This window comes from Budorcas taxicolor, chromosome 1 (genome assembly GCF_023091745.1).
Source record: "Budorcas taxicolor isolate Tak-1 chromosome 1, Takin1.1, whole genome shotgun sequence".
NCBI classification, from domain to species: Eukaryota; Metazoa; Chordata; class Mammalia; order Artiodactyla; family Bovidae; genus Budorcas; species Budorcas taxicolor.
This window is the reverse complement of record NC_068910.1, coordinates 201,301,016-201,325,643: the sequence shown is the minus strand read 5'-3', so window position 1 is coordinate 201,325,643 and position 24,628 is coordinate 201,301,016. Positions and strand designations below refer to the sequence as shown.

The 24,628-nt window shown below is 40.3% G+C and overlaps 1 protein-coding gene across 1 annotated transcript in view; it reads left to right on the top strand.

Annotated features, from left to right (window-relative positions):
- Positions 1-24,628, top strand: part of ACP3 (acid phosphatase 3) — a 55,024-nt gene that overhangs the window by 4,506 nt on the left and 25,890 nt on the right. The window contains exons 2-7 of the mRNA XM_052646969.1: positions 6,459-6,554; positions 10,566-10,652; positions 11,108-11,260; positions 15,667-15,765; positions 19,176-19,268; positions 20,358-20,490. Coding sequence (XP_052502929.1) covers positions 6,459-6,554; positions 10,566-10,652; positions 11,108-11,260; positions 15,667-15,765; positions 19,176-19,268; positions 20,358-20,490 — 661 coding nt within the window. The remainder of the gene's footprint in view (positions 1-6,458; positions 6,555-10,565; positions 10,653-11,107; positions 11,261-15,666; positions 15,766-19,175; positions 19,269-20,357; positions 20,491-24,628) is intronic.

Sequence of the window (24,628 nt, the reverse complement as noted above, 5' to 3'; positions counted from 1 at the left end):
AGATGCCAGTTTCCTTGCACTTTGTATTTTGAATCCCCCAGATGATCCAGTAAGGCCTGTGATATCATCTTGGTATTACACAGCAGAAATGGGGAGGATCTGGGGCTTCTCTCTGGTATACTGGGTGCTGCAACTGTCAGGTGGTACATCTCCTACTTGGGGGTTGGCTTATAAAAGACATATGTACCAGATAAAACTCTCTCTTGGAAAACAAAAACCAGGGCTCCAGCCTCAGTTCACAGAGAGCCCTCTGATCTCTTTCCCCTGTGCTGTGGCCCCCTAATTGCCAGGGCCGAAAAGCCATCCAGGGAACCTGTAGATCCTTCAGGGTCATTTTCTGTACAGATCACTCTGAACTGAGGGTTGGTACTGAGACAAGTAAGAAGCCACTTCAGTTTACTTACATGAGCTTCTGTCACTTTTATGCCTGTGTATTTAGCAAATTTTCAGGGTAATGAACTGATCAGGGACATTATATTGGGCTCAAGTCATTTCAGCCAGCCAGGTTGGCACCATGGGCTTTTGAAAGCTTTCAACATGTCCTAAATCCAAAGGAAGAATTAGTTATTCGTCACAGTTAGGAAAATAAAAGTGAGGAAGAGATGATTAGAAATTAACAGAAATGTTTTCTGAAGGAGGACTATTTCCCTTTGCTCGATAGGTAGTTCTCATTTGCCCTAATATGCTGCCTGCTGTTGCCAGCAGAAAAGGAAGTATAGTGGATAACTAAGTTAAAGCCTGAATAATGTAACAACAATAACCAAAATAATAGTAACAAATACAGTAACAAATCTAATGTACTAAATATATCCTATATGTTCAGTACTATGATGATAGCTTTGCATGCATTACACATTTAATTTTCGTTCTCCTCCTATATGGGAAGTAACGATCTCATTTTACAGAGAGGGAAATCGAGATTTGAAAAAGTTTAAGTTAAACCATTTTCCCCGGGTCACTTGGCTAGGTGTTGACAAAGCAAGGGTTTGAATCCAGGTCTAACCAACTCAAGCCCAGAGCTTTTCTGAGATGTCATGCAGTTCCACTCAGTTTAACATACAGTTTCATCCCTCCTCTCTCCTGCAGGCTCAATATCCTCCTGGGCCCTAAATACATCCCATTAGCGTGCCAGGCCTTTCAGCCTTCCTCATGGGGAGTGCAGGGTGCATTCCCACCCTGAGTCCCTTAAGAAGCAGTTGGCTTCCCTTCTAACCTCTGAAGTGTCATTCATGTACTCAACTCATTCCTCTCTACCCAAAGTCTTTCACTTTTTAATTCTCTTTACCAGCGGAATTATTTCTCAGTTCCTAAAAGAATAAAATTAAATAAACTTTTTCTTCATGGCAAGGTTTGTGCATCAAGAGATGTTCATGACTTGGAACATACCTAACAAAATAGGAAGTGGAGTTTAATGCCACAAGCCAAGTTCTCTTAGCAACCAAGTGAATGTGCCAGGAGATGCAGAAGCTGGACATTCCAGGAAGATAGAACATGAAGGCCCTGAAGCTGGAACACACTTAATGTAACTGGATAGAACAGCAGAGTCTCCTCTGGCTAAGCAAGCTTAGCAAAAATGTAAGGGAAGAGCATGGCCATGGGCAGGACCACATCAAGTAGTGTCTAGGGAGCTATTGTAAGGACTTTGAATTTTATGCAAAGAACAGTGGGAAATGATATAATGTCTGAGTCAGTGGGAGTACATGAAAAAAGACTGGCCACACATGAGCTGATCATTGTTGGAACAAGTGATGGATTCATAGTGGCTCGTTATGAAAATCTCTATTTTTGTATATTTTTCTAATTTTCTGCAAAAAAAAAAGTGTGATAGAATAAGAGGACATTCGAGGGTTCTCAAGCAATCAAGACACTATTCTGACTTACACTTTAGAGCTCTTGACTAATGGCAGGGAAGGGGGACTAGACAAGATGTCCTCCAGTCATCAGGGTCTCCACATCATACACAGTGCACCAAATCTGGTCAACAGACTCAAGCGAGCAGGATCAGTCACATGGGCACCAAATCATGGTTCTTTTTAAAAAGTTACATTTGATTTAGTAGTAGTACTGAAAGTTGCTCAGTTGTGTTCAACTTTTTGTGACCCCATGGACTACAGACCACCAGGCTCCTCTGTCCATGGAATTCTCCAGGCAAGAATACTGGAATGGGGTATCATGCCCTTCTCCAGGGATCTTCCTTCTCCAGGGATCAAACCCAAGTCTCCTGCATTGCAGGCAGATTCTGTACCATTTGAGCTACTAGGGAATTCCCCTTTGATTTAAAAGGGTAAAGTAAAGTGATATGGTGGAGAAAACAATGGGCTAGCAATCATGGGAGGGAGGCAATAGATCTGGATGGCTTATTTCATCTCTTTAAGCCTTGCTTTTCTTATTTTCTCAGTGCAGCAATAGTGCCAATCTGTCCTCACAGAGTTGTAAGAATTAAAAGAGATGGCAGGGGAAAGAGTTGTACAAAACCATGGAAACACAAACATAAGGGGTTGTTATTATCCTGGATGTCTTCCTTTTGTAATCTGCAAATTTGTAACTTGCAAACAGTCCTACTGAAGTACCAGTAGGTTCACTACCAGTAGTACAGTAGTACCACTAGTCTTAGGCTTCTAAAAGATTTGATATACTGTGACTGCTGGACTGAGAACAGAAGATATACATTTGGGCAGCAGCTAAGAAGATTGCCCTGCCACAGACTTAAAAAAAAAAAATTCTTGAGCATAGTCCAAAGCCTCCAGGTAAAGTGAAGAAACTCCAGAAGCTCGAGAACACCACCTTCATGTGCTTGAGGGACAGGTGTGCATGTGTGCACATACACACACACACACATATACATGTTGATTTCTAGCACTGGAGGTGGAAGATGGTTCATTAAGTGTTTGTTTCTGTGGAACACCCCTTCCAAAGAGTTCATAGCATGTGTGAGCCACTACCTCAGAAACCCTGAAAACCTACTGAAATGTCCACGTGTGCTCAGTCATGTCCGACTCTGCAAAGTCATGGAGCCTGCCAGGCTCCTCTGTCCATGAAATTTTCCAGGCAAGAATACTGGAGTGGGTTGCCATTTCAGGAGATCTTCCCCATCCAAGGATTGAACCCACGTCTCTTGCTTCTCATGCATTAGCTGGCATATTCTCTACCAGCACACCGCCTGGAAAGCCACTGAAATGTAGGGGAGTACAATTATTCCTGACCTGTGAAACAGAGCAAGGAAGGCTTGCCCACGTCTTATGGTTTTGTTTCAGCTTTGCTCTTTAAGATACTCGTCTAAGGATACTACACTTGTTTTTCTCCCCGGGCCATTCTGTCATTTAGTTGCATATCCTCAGATTTATCTGTTAAATAATGTTTGAGGATGTTTCTTACATCAAGGTTTTGGTTTCCTCTGATGCAACACAACTCTTACACACACACACACACACACACAATTTCCAATTTTAGTTCATAAAAAAGCAGCAGGTCCCAGATTTTCTGCTGGTGGGAGGCTAAGAGGCATGTTAGAGCAGAGAGAAATGAGCCTCTTATGTGGGTTCAGAAACTGGTGTTGGACTCACAAAACCTGTTTGTATTTCTGCTCAACCACTTACGCACCATGTGACCTTGGGCAGGTCATTTAACTAAGGCCAGTTTTCTGGTGTGTGAAATGAAGATAATGATAGTAATTGCTTTGTAGAATTGATGAGAGGATTAGATATATGAGAAGCACAGCTTCTAGGACAAAGCAACCATTCTAGAAGTGTTGAGTTATTGTGATTACAGGCTGGTAGGAAGTGTTGTAAGTTATTTTGCTATAGTGTCTCTCATCCAACTTCTCTGGTTCAGTGACTCTCAGCTAAGGGTAGTTTTGGCCCCTGGGGGACATTTGGCAATGTCATAATTGGGGAATGCTATTCTAGTGGGCGAAGGCCAGGGACATTGCTAAACATTCCTACTATGCACAGAACAGTCCTCCACAGCCAAAATGCCGACTGTGCTAAGGATGAGAAACTCTAGAAACTAAACAATGTGGAGTTTATAATCCACTGAAACCAGATAGTAATTTTATTTTTCAGATCTGGGAAAGTCTTAGTCACTTAGTCATGTCCTACTCTTTGCGACCCCATGGACTATAGCCTGCCAGGATCCTCTGTCCATAGACTTCTCCATACCTACTTGAGTGGCATGCCTTTTCCTTCTCCAGGGGATCTTCCCCACCCAGGTCTCCTGCATTGCAGATTCTTTACAGTCTGAACCACAAAGGAAGACTTCAAGTACTTTGCACAATTACCTGCGATCTAAAAAGTATAAAATGTGTTTTGATTGTGGAAACAGAAGCACTAATGATTAGCCTCAACAATTCCTGATCATGATCAAGTCACCCCTAGTGACTAATAACTGTAGATGCCCGTCACAGAGTACACAGCTAAGTGACCATTCATGACAATAATTCCTTACCTGACCAAAATAGTTTCTTAAGATCCACCACACCATTGTCCCTCTGTTTGCCATAGCCTGTTCTACTGAGATTTCAATTTCTTACCAGTTTAGATGGCTAAAAGATAAGTTTTCTTCAAACACCAGAGACACAACCCAGTCTTAGAAGCCTCCCTTCTTTTCCTTTTCCTGGAATCCCATCTCAAAGATGACTAAAGTCTGAGACTGTTCCTTACTCTGTGTCTGCTGAACTGTTTTACAAGATTTCAAAAGAACAGCCTCTTGGCTTTCTTTTCAGTGGAGCCCATTAGCCAAGTAGTATGTGTGACCAGTGCAGGAAGTCTCAGAGAATGCAAGGTGTTAGGCACCCCTCCTCTGTATTAAAAATGTTTGCTGATACCAGTGCAGACTTCATCTTGTATTTCTTGAGTTTTTCTTTTCTTATCTTTTGCTTATAAAATAGCTTTGTGTTTGGTTCGATATGCTATTCAGAAAGCATATTAAAATCAAAGTACCAAGGTTTCAACCCTGGTTCATTTCCTGGGATGGGAAGATCTGCTGGAGAAGGGATAGGTTACTCAGTCCTGTATTCTTGGGCTTCCCTTGTGGCTCAGCTGGTAAAGAATCCACCTGCAATGTGGGAGACTGGGTTTGATCCCTGGGTTGGGAAGATCCCTTGGAGAAGGGAAAGGCTACTCACTCCAATATTATAGCCTGGAGAATTCCATGAACTATATAGTCCATGCGGTCAAAGAGAGTCAGACACAACTGAGCAACTTTCACTCACCAAGGTTTCAAAAGTCCAGACTACCCTCCCCAAAAAGTAAAATGTGCAAAGAAGCACGATGACATGCACACAAATCCAGAAGCATGTTCTTAAAATGTTGAGAATTAGCTTTTCTAATCTCACTGGCAAGTTCTTTATCCTTAACTTTCTAAAAACTAATAAATCATTGGCCAAAGATGGTCACAAACTGTATGTAGCATTTAAAAGTGACTATTATTATGTGTCAAAATGTTAACACTATTACTACTATAATCATAATTAGGGAGGGGATATTTCTCATCAGTGGAGAAGGCAATGGCACCCCACTCCAGTACTCTTGCCTGGAGAATCCCATGGACAGAAGAGCCTGGTAGGCCATAGTCCATGGGGTCGCTAAGAGTCAGACGTGACTCAGCGACTTAACTTTCACTTTTTACTTTCATGCATTGGAGAAGAAAATGGCAACCCACTGCAGTGTTCTTGCTTGGAGAATCCCAGGGATGGAGGAGCCTGGTGGGCTTCCGTCTACGGAGTCACACAGAGTCGGACACGACTGAAGTGACTTAGCAGCAGCAGTAGCATTTCCCATCAGAGCTTGTCTTTAATAAAGTGATCTTGCTAACCTTTGTTCTTCCCTCTTGCCCTATATGATGTACAAATCATTCTCCACCTGTGGAGACCTGTGGGTCACCTGACTTCTAATGACTCATTCTCATTCACATTACTTGAAACAATAACAGTTCACTAACAGTTTTCCTGTGTTTCTGGTAATGTGAATAACAAAATGATTAGGAAAGTGTTAGCAAACTTAGAATAGCAGTTTTTAACCTAAAATTTACTTGAAGAGGTTTTTAAAATCCTAATGCCCTGGCTGCATCTGAAACTAATTAAACCAAAATCACAAGGGAGGAATCCAGTCCTTAGAAATTTTTTAACTCCTCAGTTGATTCCAGCAAGCATCCAATGTTGAGAACCAGAGGTTTAAAAGAAACCTCCATCACAATAAAAAAAAAAAAAGTAAAAGTCGCTCAGTTGTGTCCAACTCCTTGCAACCCCATGGACTATACGGTCCATGGAATTCTCTAGGCCAGAATACTGGAGTGGGTAACCTTTCCCTTCTCCAGGGGATCTTCCCAAACCAGGGATCAAATCCAGGTCTCCCACATTGCAGGCGGACTTTTTACCAGCTGAGCCACAAGGGAAGCCCTCTATCACGATGAACAGGCAAAACACCTAAGCTGGTAACATGACTATCTCAATCTGTTTTCAGGTTTTTAGGCATGGAGACCGAAGTCCTATTGAAACCTTTCCTAATGATCCCATTAAGGAATCCTCATGGCCACAGGGATTTGGCCAACTCACTCAGGTTGGTTGAATTTTCATCTAAGGGTTTCTGGTGAGTCTTAAGGGAAACTGTGGAACTGTTACAATATATTGAAACCGTATAACTACTTTAGTTACTCAAATATGGGGAAGTGTTTTGCACAGGTACCTGGGATCTAAAAAGTGTAAAATGTGTTTTGATTGTGCTCAACAATTTCTGATCATGATCAAGTCACCCCTACTGTCTAGTAACTATAGGAAAATTGTATAGAATTTTATATAGAATTATAGAAATATATAGAATTTTGATATATATAGGATTTCCTGTTGGGTTTATTAAAGCATGAGTTGTGCATGGACAACAGAAGAATCAGTTCAGTTCAATCACTCAGTCATGTACAACTCTTTGCAACTCCATGGACTGCAGCACATCAGGCTTCCCTGTCCCTCACCAACTCCTGGAGTTTGCTCAAATTCATGTCCATCAAATTGGTGATGCCATCCAACCATCTCATCCTCTGTCATCCCCTTCTCCTCCTGACTTCAATCTTTCCCAGCATCAGGGTCTTTTCCAATGAGTCAGGTCTTCGCATCAGGTGGCCAAAGTATTGGAGTTTCAGCTTCAGCATCAGTCCTTCCAATGAATATTCTTTGGCGCTCAGCTTTCTTTATAGTCCAACTCTCACATCCATACATGACTACTGGAAAAACCATAGCCTTGACTAGACGGACCTTTGTTGGCAAAGTAATGTCTCTGTTTTCTAATATGCTGTCTAGGTTGATCATAACTTTTCTTCCAAGGAGCAAGCGTCTTTTAATTTCATGGCTGCAGTCACCATTTGCAGTGATTTGGGAGCCCAATAAAATAAAGTCTGTCACTGTTTCCATTGTTCCCCCATCTATTTGCCATGAAGTGATAGGACTGAATGCCATGATCTTAGTGTTTTTAATGTTGAGTTTTAAGCCAGCTTTTTCACTCTCCTCTTCCAGTTTCATCAAGAGGCTCTTTAGTTCCTCTTTACTTTCTGCCATAAGGGTGGTGTCATCTGCATACCTGAGGTTATTGATATTTCTCCTGGCAATTGGTTTCAGCTTGTGCTTCATCCAGCCCGGCATTTTGCATGATGTACTCTCAATATAACAGAAGAATACATGAACTTAAAAGATGCTGAAAAGAGCCAAGAATTGCTTACAAGCCAGCCCGTGAGTTTCTCAGGCTCCACCTGAGAAAGTAGAAAATAATCCTGAATCATCAGAGTTAGGAAAACTTGATTCTTTGGTACTCGTATTGCTAAAATTGATTTTTATTAGATGGATGTATTGGGATTGAACCTTCATTAAAAGTAGTCAGTTAAACACAGGGAGCCCTACTTCCTAAAGAGCACCCAAGAAGGTGAACTGGGAAACAAAGACATCTGTGGTCATGCTCCTGTGCCCTGCCCACTTCACCTGTGTAAGTGGATTAACCTTCTGTTTGGAGCCACAAGCCCATGTGTATTGTTTCTGTCCTGACCAAAATATTGTTTAAATATACTAAGAAGATATCATAGAATGTTTAGAGTTGAATATCTACCCTAAATTAATGGGTCTTGATCTTGGTTAAATATTGAAACTACTTGGAGAGCGTTACAAAATACTATTGTCTGCCTGGAAGTTTCTTATTTAACCCATCTAGGGTGCAGCCTGAACAGTGGGATTTTTAGAAACTCCTTCATCTAGCGTGTGGCAAAGGCTGAGAATTACTGTCCTAACTGCAGCATCTCAATGAGGAGGAAATGCAAAGAGGCTATTTGAGGCCAGCATCTTCTGGCTCCCATCAGAGTTCTTCTCACCATAGCCTACATAACTTTTGGCTTCCTGAAAAAAAGAAGGGTTATAAAACTACAGGGCTGCTTCATGGGATCTATGGTTCTGTCAAGACTCTGGTTCCCCTGCTGTAATGTCCCACTAAAATCAAAAGATTCTTCCAGACTGTGGGATCTGTCTGGGTTCTTCTGGCATTCTCTTGACTAGCCACCAGTTTCTCCTGGTGTTCTCAGTCTTCCCAGTGCAAGTGAATTATCGGAGGATCTTGTTGAAATGCAGATTCTAATTAATTGGGGCTGACATGGCCTGAGATTCTCCATTTCTAACAAACTCCTAAGTGATGCTCATGGTGCTGGTACATGGCCACTCTTGAAGTAACAAGGTTCTGGAGCTCAAATTCCTGCCCTTGGCTCATTGTTCAGTCTCTCCATCATGTCCAGCTCTTCACAAACCCATGAACTGCAGCATACTAGGCTTCCTTGTCCTTCATTATCTTTGGAGTTTGTTCCAACTCATGTCCACTGATTCAGTGATGCCATCCAACCATCTCATCCTCTCTGGTCCCCTTCTCCTCCTGCCTGCAATCTTTCCCAGTATCAGGGGTTTTTCCAATGAGTCAGCTCTTTTCATCAGGTGGCCAAAGTGTTGGAGCTTCAGCATCAGCCCTTCCAGTGAATATTCAGGGTTGACTTCCTTTAGGATTGACTGGTTTGATCTCCTTGCAATCCAAGGGACTCTCGAGAGTCTTCTTCAACACCACAGTTCAAAAATATCAATTCTTCAGCACTTAGCCTTTCTTTATGGTCCAACTCTCACATCCATACATGATTACTGAAAAAACCATAGCTTTGACTAGACAGACCTTTGTAGGCAAAATAATGTCTTTGCTTTTTAATATGCTGTCTAGATTTGCCATTGCCCTTAACTAGGTACTTCCAATCTGCATAGTGACAAAGCAATGATTCTTTTTGAATTCAATGGTTTCCAAAGTATGGTCCCTGGATGAGCAACATCACCATTACCTGGAAATTTGTCAGAAATGTAAATTCTCTGGCCCCCTGACTGAACTAGAAGCTCTAGGGTTGAAGCCTGGGAATCTTTGTTCTTAATGAGTTCCCCAGGTGATTTACTGTCCGATAGAAGATGACTATTTCCTTAAAAGCTTAGCTTTAGGTTAGAACAATAATTATACCAAAAGTACTTGCTTCTTCAGCTATCCAGGTCATTCAGGAAACTCACAAACCTCAAAGTACACATTATTCTTTTCCTACTTCTTTTCCCATCTAGAAGGATAGCCAGGAGTGGCAAGTAAATGAGTGGAACCAATCAAAAGCCACAGTGACCACATCTTTTCTGACTCCTCTTCTGATGAGGCTCTGAATTAAACACAGTTTGAATGCAATATTGCCCAAAGCATAGTGTTCTACTACACAGATCTGAGTCACTTAGGGAACTTGTCAAAATACAGATTCCAGGGCTACACTCAGGATCCAATGAGCTAGAATCTCTGGCAGAAACACTGAGGAATCTGCATTTCAAGAAGCACCCTAGATAATTTTGCTTCTGATGCACAGTAATGCTTGAGGATCATCAAGCTAACTAAGGCAACACTTCTTGATGACCAACTGCAATTGGAATCTTAATGATCTTGTTAAAATACAGATTTCTGAGCTCTCCCCACAGTGATTCTGGTTCAATAGGTCAAGGGTGGGGCCCAAGAATTTGGTTTCTAACATACTCCCAAGTGATGCTAATACTGCTGATCCAGAGTCCACACTTTGAATAACAGACTTTAACTTTTCATGAGCCAGACATAAGTGAACTGTATAGACAATAAATTATTTCACTCAGAGGTTGAAGGTGATCTTTAGATTCATCAAGTCTAACCTCATAGGATGATTGAATTTTTCCCACAAGATAACCAGCCCTTGAAAGTCTCTACCAACAAAGATGACCCACTGCCAATAGAGATGAACCATTTACTTAAATTCAATCAATCACCAGCTATTAACTGTACAAGATTCTATGTTAAGTGCTAATGACAATGAATTGAGTTTTCTCAGGGAGCTAATTTAATCATAACTAAAGATTACAGTTCTTTTTTCCTATTTGCATTTTAAAATGTGTTGTTACTATGAAACTATTAAAATATACCATTATTCACTCTACTTATTCAATGAAGAGTGATAAGACTCACGGCTTCATAGAACTTACTTTCAATAATTTTTTCTTTTATTTGTTCCCATAGTTGGGCATGGCGCAGCATTATGAACTTGGAGAATATATAAGGAAACGTTATGAAAACTTTTTGAATGAATCTTATAAACATGAACAGGTAATTTGGGAAGCTAATAGTGGGAACCTTGTCCTTTGAAATAATTTAACATAATGTATTTGTAAAAGTTTCCTATTTCCTAAGGAACTTATAAAAGTCAGATATCTTGTTTACAAATGTACTCCTCTTTGTATAAATATTTTGTCCCTAAAAAAAAGTATGAATATAAGTAAGTTCAAAATGGACACCTGTCATAAATATTTTGGCTTGGCAAGTAGCCATTACTTAATTTGTCTCATTTATCAATTCAACTGTTGATACACCAGGTTGCTCTAGGTCATGGCGTGCCCATAATACTGTCTTTTTCATAATAGGTATTATGATTATGATGCTACCATGTCTACTAATATTTTGGTGTGGGTGTCCTGCCATTTCTCAAATATACTATTAACTCCATAGTGGAAGGAAAACCACAGTTCCTCTCAATTGGATCTGCTTTGATTTTCCCACCCTAGGTTCATGTTCGAAGCACAGATATTGACCGGACTTTGATGAGTGCTATGACAAACCTAGCAGCCCTATTTCCCCCAGAGGGTATCAGCATCTGGAATCCCAGCCTACCCTGGCAGCCCATCCCAGTGCACACAGTCCCTGTTTCTGAAGATCAGGTCAGTTTTCTGGGAAAAGAGATTTCATTTGTTCTGGAAGAAGGAAGGCAGGCTACTCAGGACTTGCGGATTTGGGAGTCTGGACACTGTGGGCTGTGCAGCCTTAATTCTTTCCTAAATAATGGTGCCCAGGACATAGAAAGCCCTGGTACAGAATTTCTCTTTAGAGATTTATTATCCACTTTGTTTTGCTATTCTTTTAACTTCTAGCAATTTGTCTCTCTTCAGCTTTACATGCACACACACAGTTCTCAGTGTTCTGCCTTCAATTCCCAGGTTTTTGGTGCCCGACAAAGGGTTCTCCACCCTCCAAAATATCCTATGACCTCTCTACCTAGAAAATATCCCTCACCTGATGAAAATCCCCTTTCCTGCTAAGGTGAAAAAATAAAGATTTGGGTGCATAATTGGTGGCCAAAATTTTATATGTGTCCTAATAATTACCTTTCATAACAGCCATGAATGAACAATATTATTGAGCTCCTTTTATAGCCAGAGAAGTCCAATGAAAAAAATAGATCCAAAGTCACACAGCTTATAAACATCACTATTGGGACTAGAACCAGACACATCTCATTCCGGAGTAGTTTCCTTTTGTGCAAACTAGTCATTCTCAGAATTAGTTGCATATTAGAATCACCTGGAAATTTTTAAAAATATTGATGCCGAGCACACACCCCATAGTACATCAGCATCTCTGAGTGTGGGACCCAGGCACCAATATGTTTTTAAAAATTTCCCTGGATGATTCTAGTGGACACCCAAGCTGAGAACCAGTACCATAAACCAAGTTGCCTAAATGAAGTTGTTCAAGAGAAACTCCCAAATTTATTTACACTGATGGGACTGACCAAGAACTCTTTTATCTTTTCAGAGGAATTCCTATTCTTAAAATAGTAATAATAAATCTAACTAATCTTCTGAAATTCTCTGGAATTTAAGATTATATGAAGGAAATAGTCTGGGACAAGGAACTCTTCCTAATTCCCCTGGAGTCACATTATAACATGGCTATCTCCTCTCTTTATGACTGAAGCTTAGCATGACTACTGGGCCTAGAATGTTGCCTGGTGACCTCTGGGTTAGGTTCATTTGCATTGTCAGTACTCCAAAAAATTTGACTTAATTGCTGAGCCTGGTGACTTAAGAATTTTTCCCAAGTGCTTCATAGAAATAGCTTAACCCTGTCAACCTCTCTAGGTAAATCTACTCCAATCAAATTTTCTAGTGTTTCCCGAAAAGACAAGATGATTTATTTATGCCTCTTTCCTTCACAGAATCAGAAGTGAATTGTGATTATCAGTGTTTGGGGGTGGAGGGGGGAGGGGTGCTTGTGAATATTTTCTTTGAAAAAGAAAAATATTCACTTTTCCCACAGCCTTTTCAACATAAAGACTGGACAGAAGCACCAGCTTTAGCCAGTATAAACCAGGGTAGTTATTTCACCCTTAGTCCTGAAAGACAATGGTTAGCTTACATAGTAAAGAGATGCAATTGCTATTAGAAGAGGAAGAAAAAAACATTGAGAGTGAAGGAGAGAGGAGAAGAAGAGAGAAATGAGAAAAATGGCCCCATTACCTGTGGCCCCCTGAAACCTACTCACCAAGATGAAACAATTCTAACATCAACTAAGAAATTTAACAAAATCAATCAACTAAAGTTATTCCTAGAACTCTGCTAAGTGCTATACAGAAATAGAAGGGAAATATGAGACCAGTTTTCTTCCTTAATTTACAGTCCATTTGATGAAAAAAGATTCACACATGTGAAGCATGTAGAAGACAATACAAGGTGGGCGGGCAATGATTTCAAAAACAAGCTGCACATGCTGGAGGAATTCAGAGACTAAGTCATACTTAGAACTATAAAGGGCAGTCATTCAAGTCTTCACGGACAGAGTGAGAACTTGAACCAGACCTTGGAGGAGGGTAGGAAAGGACAAGAAGGCAACCCCAAAGCTTAGCTCTGAGTCAATGTAAAGCACTTGCCCTTCTGTGTCCAGAGTTCTTGTCTAGAAAGAATGAAAGCAAGACTGAATGACTGTGTTGGGCACATGTTAGAGAATCCAAATTCAATAGCCAGAAGGAATCTTGAGATATAGGCAGCATGATATAGAAGGAGGGTTGAATTTAAAGTTGGGAAAACTCGAGTCTGAGAGCCACCCACCACTTCAGATACTTGACCTTACTTCCCTGTTCTTCAGTCTCCTTTTCTATAGAATGGAAATACTAGTACCCACCTAACTTCTTCACAGGGATTTGTGAAAACCAAGTTGGTTAAGAAAAGCAAATGACTTAATAAACTACAAAATGCTGGACAGATGTTTAGGTGATTATTCTGTTTTCATCTAGACTCTTTGAATATGCGGGATGAGAAAACTAAAGTCTGGAAAAGTTAAGTGATTGATTAAAACCTAGACCTTTAAAAGAACAGTCCTGTGCAGGTAGGGAAATTTAGATGTAAAGCAGTGGATGTAGAAGAAATTATTGTACTTATCTTAGTACTGTGCACACATCTGATGAGCAGTGCTTTGGGGCACTTGTCTGACATTGACTTGGAGGGAGAAGATACTGGGGCCTCTGAAAATAACTTGAAACCATGCATGAGTGAGAAAATGAAGGCCTGAAAGTAGATGGTAAGGACATTAGAGAAAGAAAGCAAGGTATGAACAGGTGACACAGAATCATAAATGACAGACAGGAAGCAACTTATCAAAAAATGATTTTTGAGTAGCATTTAATATGTCAGGTCATGTTCTAGGCTTTGACAACAGTGAACAAATGACAGCAATGAGCAAGATAGGCAAGACCCTGGCTGTCTTCCAGTTTATGTTTTATAGGAAACATGATAAAGAAGTAAATAAATACAGTCATTTCAAATGGCAGTGAGTTCCTTGAAGGAAATAAAATAAGGTAATGTGATAGTGGCTGAGCAAAATGTCTAGAAGAGCTGTAGAGGGGGAATGTCTCAGACACGGAACAGTCTGCAGAGGCTGCCAGCCTGTGTGTTCAGGGTACAGCAAGGATGCTCCCTGCATTGTTGGAAACAAGGGAGTGAGGGGGCAGCAGTAGGAAAGCAGGACAGAAAGATCACTAGGGGCTGAGTTTGGATTTTCCAAGTAAAATGGAAAGACGGTGAAAGTTATAAGCTACAGAATGGCATGATTTGATTGATGGCTTCAACATATTAGCCTTTAAAAAGATAAAACAAAAAGCATTAGTGTTAGTTGCTGCATGAAGGATGAATTGTGATACAAAGTGATCCCACAGAAAGCCCTTACAATAGTTGAAACATGGATTAGGGTGGTCTGGACTGGGAGGGGACAATGAAGATAAAGAAGAGGGGTCTACTTTGGATAGACTCCTGAACAATGTGGGTTTGAACTACACGGGTCCACTTACATACACATTTTTTTCAATAAATGTATACTACAGCACTACAAAACCCACAACAGGTAGGCTGTCTCAGATGTGAAACAGTGGATATGGACCCTAAAGCTACACCAATTTTAAACTGTGTAAGGATTGGCAGCCATAATCTCTGTGTTGTTCAAGAATCAGCTGTGTTTTGGAAGTAAACAGGCAAAAGTGATTAGTCTATGAAGCAGGATGATAAATTTTGCTATTGACAAAGGAAGAGAGAATACAAAATGAAGAGGTTGAGTTCAAGGTTGTAAATGACAAATTTGAGGATGAAGATAAACATTCAACAAATGATATCCACCAAGGGCTGGAAATACAGGACTAGCTCAGATGGAAAGTGAAGAGCAATGAAACGAACTTGGAAGTTACCAGCCTAGAGATTATAGTTAAAAATAGAAAGGATTGTCAGGTTTAAACTCCCTTTAAAGGGATGATCACTTTGTCCTCATAATAGATTTTCAAATATATTTTCTATGGTTTTAGTATGTGCCCTTATTTTAACAGTCTGCAAATTTGCAAGAACTTACTTCAGTGAATGATTAATGAATCTCTTAAGATTCTTTCTGGCACCTCTAATTCATTTCTGCATACTCATGTGTGTGTGTGTGTGTGTGTGTGTGTGTGTGTGTGTGTGAAAGAGAGAGAGAGAGTGCGTGGACACAGGTGTGTCTCTAGTGCTAGAACTGAAAGAGATTCTGAAGGAAGCAAGAGAACAGTTACCGTCTCACAGAGAAACCAGAAGCGAGACTATTTACCAATAACACAGTCTTATTTAGGCAAGCTTATGAAAGGGACAAAAAAGCTTTTGAGTTGTGGGTAACTTATTTAAGACCTGCAGATCATTTATCTTTTTCCTCAATTTTAGAATTCCATTCAGCTCAAAACATATTTGAATATTTTATTCAAGTCACTTTATATCTAATGGCTGCAGCTTCTTTAGTTCTTTCAACTAATAAAAGACTTATGATTTCTCTTTTTCCTCAGTTGCTATACCTACCTTTCAGGAACTGCCCTCGTTTTCAAGAACTTCAGAGTGAGACTTTGATATCAGAAGAATTCCAGAAGAGGCTACATCCTTATAAGGTTAAAATACATATATATGTCATTTACTGGCATATAGAAATAGAAATTCTGGGACAATTTGAATATTATCAAAATATCCTTCCAAAAGTTAACAATTTAGAAAAGTACAAGAGTACCTGTTTCTCCACAGTATTCCCAACAGTGCATAGACAACTTTGAGGATATTTGCCAGTCTATAAGTGAAAGATGATATCACTAGAAGCAACCCTTCCAAAATCAGGACTGAGACAGGAAAGCCCAGTATCATCACTATTATAGAGCACTGTGCTGCAGTATTCTTCTCTTATGATGAGTGATCTCTGGATATCTTCACCTAGTTAAATGCCCTTTGTATTTTTGACTCTGCTCACATCACCTGACTGTTTTTCTTCTGGGTATTGGTTTTCTTCATTTTTACTCTGCTCACGTCACCTGACCATTTTTCTTTGGGGTATTGGTTTTCTTCTTTTCATAAAGTTTTAGGAGCTTTCTCTCTATATTTTAGCATTTTTTTCTGGCCCTCTTTTTGTTTGCCAATTTTGGGCTTCCCGTGCGGTTCAGCATTAAAAAATTCGCCTGCCAGTGCAGAAGAAGCGGGTTCAGTCACTGGGCTGGGAAGATCCCCTGGAGGAGGAAATAGCAACCCACTGCAGTATTCTTGCCTGGGAAATCCCAAGGACAGAGGAGCCTGGCGGGCTACAGGCCATGGGGTCACAAAAGAGTCAGACGTGAGCTAGCGACTAAAACAACACTACTTGTTTACAGTTTTGTCACATGGCTGTATTTGTATATTTATAGTCACACTGAAAGGCCTTCACCACTCCTAGCTTACAAGGAAGCCTGCAATGCTTCTAATTCTACTACAGCTTCATTGCTATATTTACATATTGAATCCATTTACAGTTTGTACTGGTATTAGATGTGAGGTATCTATCCTGCTGAAGTTTTTTCCCAGAAGATTACCTAATGGCTTTGTCACTGTTTATTGACTAGGGCATCTTTTCCCCCACTATTTTATATTAAAATTCCCATATGTCTATTTCTAGAATTTTTATTATTCTTTCATTTTATTAACCGAAATAACACTGTTATAATTATTAAAAGTTACATATGCTTTAATATCTAAAGGGCTGGACATTCCACATTCTCTATTTTTTCTGAGTTTTCATGGCTATGTTTTCACTTACCTTTTCAGTGTTTTTAGTGAAAGTCACTCAGTCGTATGCAACTCTTTGTGACCCCCATGGCCTATACAGTCCATGCAATTCTCCAGGCCAGAATACTGGAGTGGATAGCCAATTCCCTTCACCACGGGAATCTTCCCAACCCAGGAATCGAATCCGGGTCTCCTGCATTGCAGGCAGGTTCTTTACCAGTTGAGTTACCATGGAAGCCCAGGGGAAGCCCAGGGAAGTTTTTATTGAGATCATATTAAATGCATAAATTAGGGAGAATTTGAAACTTGTTGCAAATTTGTATAGTCTTCCTTTCCAAGAACACAAAATATTTTCCTATCTGTTCTTATCTTCAAGATCGTTTTAAGGTTTTCTTCATACAGATTTTTCTGTTAAGTTTGTCTCGGGTTTATAATGTTTACAAATAATAATGGCTTACCTCTACTTTTCCAATATTTATATTTCTGACTTATTTTGCCTATTTATATTGGCTGGTACTTACAGTCCAGTACTACATAATAGAATTGGTAGTGGGCATTCTTGTCTTAGTCCTGATTTCAGCAGTATTTCCCTATTAAACATGCTGGCCTTTTGACCAGATAGAGACATTTTTATCAAGTTAAGGAATTAGTTATCTTTCCTATTTTCTTGAGTGTTTTTTAGTACTGGTGTTTAATTTTTTGAAAGGTGTTTTCAACATTTTTAGTACAATTAAGTTACTTTTCTCTTGGATCAATTAATAAGATTAATTATATTCATAGAATACTACTATTGAACCATCTTTACATGTCTAGATTCAAGCCTTTCTTTTTAGTATGATATTGAATTATTTGTTAATAGTTTACTTAGACCTTTTGCATTAATATTCAAAGTAACTTCAGACTATAGTTTTCTTCTCTAGCCAGTCTTTGTCAGTATCAATGCTTACAAAAATTTTTTGGAAGTTTTTTCTTTCTTTATATGCTTCAGACTAGTTAAAATAACACTAGAATAACTTATGCTTGAAAAGCTTGATAGAATTTCCCCATAAAATAATCTGGCCCTGAAGATTTGTTTTGCTTTTTTTTGTTGGGGGAAGTTGGGGGCTCTTTAATAATTACTTCTGTTTATTTTATGGAAATTCATTTGGGTTAATATTGAGAAATTTTATTTTCCTAGAAAATATATGCATTAGACAAACAGTATCTTCCAAAGGCTTCCCAGAAATTTCTGTCAATTCATTGAATAGATAGCTGACCAATGGGTCTCATTACCATGACAATCTAAGAACAATACAGAACTTGGAGAAATGTTTGCATCCCAGCCAAATCTCACACTTATAGCCAGAACTAGGCCCCTTTTCTGTTGTGTTTTTCTGGGGTTCTTTGACCTGAGACACGGTTTCCTTTCTCACCTTCCACGCATTTATATATGAGTTATACTTCACCTGTTTCCAAAATGAATTTGAGGCAGTACACCTCAGTCTGATCCCAGGACACACCAGGAACATGTGGCTACTGCCAGCACGTACCCACAATGTTTAATGTAAAAATGAGAAATAATTCAGTTCAGTTCAGTTCAGTTCAATCGCTCAGTCGTGTCCGACTCTTTGCGACCCCATGAATCGCAGCACGCCAGGCCTCCCTGTTCATCACCATCTCCCGGAGTTCACTCAGACTCACGTCCATTGAGTCAGTGATGCCATCTAGCCATCTCATCCTCAGTCGTCCCTTTCTCCTACTGCCCCCAATCCCTCCCAGCATCAGAGTCTTTCCCATTGAGTCAACTCTTCGCATGAGGTGGCCAAAGTACTGGAGTTTCAGCTTCAGCATCATTCCTTCCAAAGAAATCCCAGGGTTGATCTCCTTCAGAATGGACTGGTTGGATCTCCTTGCAGTCCAAGGGACTCTCAAGAGTCTTCTCCAACACCACAGTTCAAAAGCATCAATTCTTCAGCGCTCAGAAATAGTGTTTGTAAAAATGTTTGGGTTGGCATTATTATAGCCAGTATTACTGGTGTACTTGTATGTGAAGAACAGCAGTTCCCATTGAGGGCAATTTTGCCTCACAGGGACTCTTTGTCAGTGTCTGGAGACATTTTGGGTTGTCACCACTGAGAGACTAGGGGTGATATGGCCTCTAGAGGGTATGATGCTGAACATCCCACAGTGCACAGGGCAGCCCCACAAAAAAGAACTGTCTAGCCCAAACATCAACAATGCTCAAGTTGAGAAACTCCGATATAAAAAAATTTTTTTACCTCTGTGTGTGTCTCAGGATTTTATAGAAGTCTTGCCAAAACTTACAGGATACCATGACCAGGATCTTTTTGGAATTTGGAGTAAAGTCTACGACCCTTTATTTTGCGAGGTAAACGTAAAAATATAAAAGATTAACATGTAATCTGATTTGATGACTTATGCCCATTTTGAAACAGATGAATACATTTTCCTTTGCTTTTATAAGATATATTACATAGCGTTTGACAAAGACTTATTTATATTAACTTAAAATTTCTGGCTTCTTTCTGTTAGTTACGTATTCACCCTTTAGAAAATTGTAAACAAAATTGCTTTTCTGTGCCATGCCAGTTATTTTTCAGTCACTTAGAAATGCTGGGTTCCTGTCATGGATTTTAATGAAAAAAGCAATATTGTTATACTTTATTTAAAGATTTTATAGTATTTTATATAAAAATTTTACAATATTTTATAAAAAGAAAAAAGTTACCTGATTTCTAGATATAGAAATAAACAAGCAAACTTTGAACCATGCTATTAAAATTGATCTATCAGGAAAGAATCTCTCTTTTGCTGTACAATGCATGTGAAATAATCTTTGTAGCTAGATAAATTCTATTTTTAAAGGGTTTCATGGTGTTTTTCTCAATCATCATGCTCCACCATAATTCTGTTTTCCCAACCAGTTCACTGAATCTTGGGGCAAAATTCTGACCAGCCGCATGACTTCTATCCACTTCTGATTTTGAGGGCGTTGTGAGTGTCTAAAGAGCAACAGTTACTTTCAGAATTCCAACTCAATAATAAATGGTACCTGTTGCCCTCTTCCACATCAGAGGTCATTGACCCAGGCACATTCAATGTTCCCAATATTTTCAGTGTATCATCAGCATTTGTTTCAAGGAAGACTTTTCAGTCTTATAAAAGTCTTCAATAAAAATAAGAGCCCATTTTTCTGGTTCAAGTCTTGGGTTTGTTTGGTTTTTTTTTTCCTTACTACAGTTCAGTCTGAGCTATTCCACAGTGTGGCTAAGGTATTTTACATCTCTCTCACTTAATTCTTCTGTAGACTACTTCACTTTCATTTCCTCTTTCATGAACTCTCCCTCTCTCCCAAGAAAGGCTGGACACAGTACTTCTCATGGGAGGAGGATAAAAAGTCAACAAAGAGGATAGTCAGAAATAAAATACACATTTTCTTCCTTTTTCTTTGATACAGAGTGTTCATAATTTCACTTTACCCTCCTGGGCAACAGAGGATACCATGACTAAGTTGAAAGAAATATCAGAATTGTCCCTTCTGTCCCTCTATGGAATTCATAAGCAGAAAGAAAAATCTAGATTGCAGGGGGGTAAGTATTTTTAAAAATGAGAGAAATGCATTAGAATTGTTGTTGAGTGATCTGGGTCTGAGTTCAGGTCCAACTGTTAATCAGCTATGTGACCTTGAATTAGACACATAATCATTCCACCAGCTTCTGTTCTGCAAATTGGGGGTAATACTACTACTCACTTCTTAAGTATTAAAGGTGAAAATGAATGTATGTATTCCAAAGGCTTAGCACAAATAGTATCTAATACACTGTCAAACATTATGTGTTATATGATTAGCAAAATTATTCACTCTGGGCCTTAATTTTCCCAGCTGGAAAACAGAAACTTTGGGATAATGCTAAATGATACTTTTCATTCTTTCCAGATCAAAAAATCATGGATTTTGTATATGAGTTCCATGAAAGTCAATTATGCCTGTTGGCTTACTGGATGAATTTTTTCAAGTGGGAGCAAAGGCAAAAGTGGCCAGTTTTCTTGGAACCCTTGGTTGTAACCACTGTTAAAGTTAATACAATATAATTTACAGGCTAATTATGCCCTGTTGATTAACATGTATTGCAATTGACAAGTTTATGACACTGCTAAAATTTTTTCATTGGTGTTGAAAAGTGTTGACTTTTCAGTGATGCCTCTTCTCAGCTGGATTTGACCTCTTACAGAACCGGACATCCAAACATAATACAATACCCTAACCCTTGTAATCAGGACAGGTGGGTAGAAGAAAGAAGCCAGGACCAGGCAGGACAGGGACAAGTGATAAGGCTCTAGGGCAGCTGAGTGGCAGCCCTAGACCCAAGAGGATATGACAGGTTCAAATGCGGTTCATATAGACATTAAAACTAAAAATGGAGAGCAAGAGGAAGTCCACTGTGCCAGGCAGTCATAACAATGAAGAAATTTTAAGCCACAGGAGATGTTCTGAGTCATATACTCCACATAGTTGGAAGAAAACAATATAATCAGGACTCCAATCATTGCTGGACCCTATTCACCATGAAGTTGGAACAGTTCAACAGACCTCCAGGAGAAAACAGAGACAAAGTATCCTAGGGGTTGGACCAGACTGGAAGGATGTTCACTCAGGACTGCAGAGCAAGAGAAAGAGTTTAAGTCACTAACCAGGAAGGGAGCTACAAAAGCTCATATAAAGAGTGAAGGGACTTGTAATAAGAACAGCTAATGAGGTATGAAGTCAAGATAGTTGGGAGTAATTTCATATGAGGTGAACATAGTACTTGGGGCAAGTAATTTAGGGCAGCATCATAAACAAACAATCAAGCTGCAGGTCTGCTGTTACAGAGACCTGGTTGCAAGACACAGAGGGAGACTTGGAATGTACAAGTCTTCACTCCAAGCTTAGGTCGTGAGCAGCAAGACTCAGCCCTTCCTTGGGGTTCGGAGAGCACCCAGAGGTGAGTCATAGTTGGAACTTGGTGTCTTCAGAATAATTATCAGGCAGGATATGGACTGTGTATAGGAACAGAGCCCAGGATGCAACTCAGTCCTACATACCGAACAACCAAGGACACAGAAGGTGGAAGCTGGGCCTCCTTGACCACACAAGTACCAGGTCTCATTCCTGAACCAGCAGGAGCCAACAGGATGGTGGCCAAATGCTTCAGATGGTGAAGACAGGACTCTGTTTCCCCCAACCTAGTCATGATGGGCTCAGGCAATCATCCACTCACTATTCAAGATGATATCCATGGACAAGCAAAGTCAGCATCATCAAGCCTCTGACAAGAAATGCGGAATTCCAGGTCCCACCACAGAGCAGCTGAATCTAAACCTACATTTTAATGAAATCCCATTAAAGTTTCAAAAGCACTTCTCTAGATGTAGGAGACAGTGAAGAAAAGGCCAGGGAAAGCCAGGAAGGAATCTACAAGAATCTGTTAATAGATGCAGGGGTCTGAATATAAGACCACATCTTATCTGAATATAAGATGTGGGATTTTTTTTCCCAACAGCTTGCTTATATTTCCTTTACTTTTTCCCTTTGACTACTAGAAATTGCATTTTGGGGAAATCACCTTCTCTCTCTGGGTCTTAGTTTCCCCATCTGGTGAGTGCATTAAACTAGATTCTATCAGAGTCCTCCCCTAAGGTATTCTCTGGGTCTTAGACTCCAAAAGCTAGCACTCATATCCACACACCTGTACTATTTTCCAGGGGAAGCTCAGTACTATTAATGAGCCAGGAAGTTGTTACCTTCATAATTCCTGCCAAGTCACAATTTCAGCCTATTGTTCAGATCTGGCAAAGCAAGAGAGGTTTGTCAACTATATACTTGTTGAGATATAAAGCACCTGAACCTAATGCTGCAGAGAAAGCATGAACCCTTTGGTGACAGAGTCCCAGGGGAACATCAGGACTTTGACTGGCAACTTCTTACCTTTGCCAGAACTTCTGTTCCATCAGTTGGTTTCAAGGGTGACACTGTTCAGTAATATCCTCCTCCCACTGCCTTCACCACTACAACACCCCACCCCACCCCCAGCACACACACACACAAAGAAATCTCTAGACTAATTCCTAAGACTAATTTAGGAATATACGCCTGGTCCTGTTGGTATTAGGGTTTCCCAGGTGGCTCAGTGGTAAAGAATCTGCCTGCCAATGCAGGAGAAGCTGGGGATATGGATTCAGTCAATCCCGGGGTTGAGAGGATCCCCTGGAGGAGGAAATGGCAACCAACTCCAGCATTTTTGCCTGGGAAACCCCATGGACAGAGCAGCTTGACAGGCTACTGTCCACGGGGATGCAGAGTTGAACACGACTGAGCGACTAAGCATGCACATGTACCTGTTTGTTTTAATGTAAACTGCTTCTTGCTGAAGACCAGAGGTTGGCAAGCTACAGCCTGCAGGCCAGATCTGGCCTGCTGCCACCTATTTTTTATTAGTAAAATGCTACTGAAGCTCAGTCACACTCATGCATTTATGCAGTATATTTAACTGCTTTTGTGCTTCCACTTGAGAATGAATGGTTGTGATGGAACACATGGCCCACAGAGCCTAAATCATATAACTTTTTTCCTCTTTTTTTAAATTAATTTATTTTAATTGGAGGCTAATTACTTTACAGTATTGTAGTGGTTTTTGCCATACACTGACATGAATCAGCCATGGGTGTACATGTGTCCCCCATCCTGAACCCCCCTCCCACCTCCTTCCTCATCCCATCCCTCAGGGTCATCCCAGTGCACCAATGCATCCCTGTCTCATGCATCGAACCTGGACTGGCAATCTATTTCACATATGGTAATACACATGTTTCAATGAAGGCGAGGGTAGGATGATTTGAGAGAATAGCATGAATCATATAACTTTCACAGAACAAATTTGCCAACTCCTGCTGTAGCCCAAGAGAGAGAAGTGAAGTTTGTATCCTTAAATAATGATATTTTGTCCAGTGTGTGCAGGTTTAATAAATTATGCACCAGGGAGCTTGGGTGCTAGCTGATGCTACAGTATGGCCTAATAATTAAGAGGAAAGGTTTTGAAGCTGGACCTTCTGAGTTCAAAGAAACTCAGCCCCTCTGCGTACAAGTTGTGTGATCTTGGGCAAGTTGCTGAACCTCTCTGAGCTTCAATTTCCCTTCATATATAACTTGACTATTGACCTGCCAGAGCCTGTAGGTGCTTATGACAATTACCCCTATTTTCTCCTGGGACAAGCTGGGAAACCACCACAGAACCAAGAGCTGATCTATTCCATCATCAACACTGAAGGCTGCTGCAAAGACACCTACTGACAAGGAACAAGTTGCTAATTGAACTAAATCCATGTCTAGTCATTAACTAATTAACTGATGTTAATTAGCTAAGTGTTATGGACAACGCATGTTGGTCAGTGTAGAGTATCTCCTTTCAGGTATGCTGTGCTGTGCTCCACTTAGTCACTCAGTTGTGTCTGACTCTTTGCGACCCTGTGGACTGTAGCCCGCCAGGCTCCTCTGTCCATGGGGATTCTCCAGGCAAGAATACTGCAGTGGGTTGCCATGCCCTCCTCCAGGGTATCTTCCCGACCCAAAGATTGAACCCAGGTCTCCAACACTGCAGGAGGATTCTTTACCATCTGAGCCACCAGAAAAGCACTGACAAGGAACGAATTGCTGATTGAAGGTGACTGCCTGTCATCACTCCCAGAAAC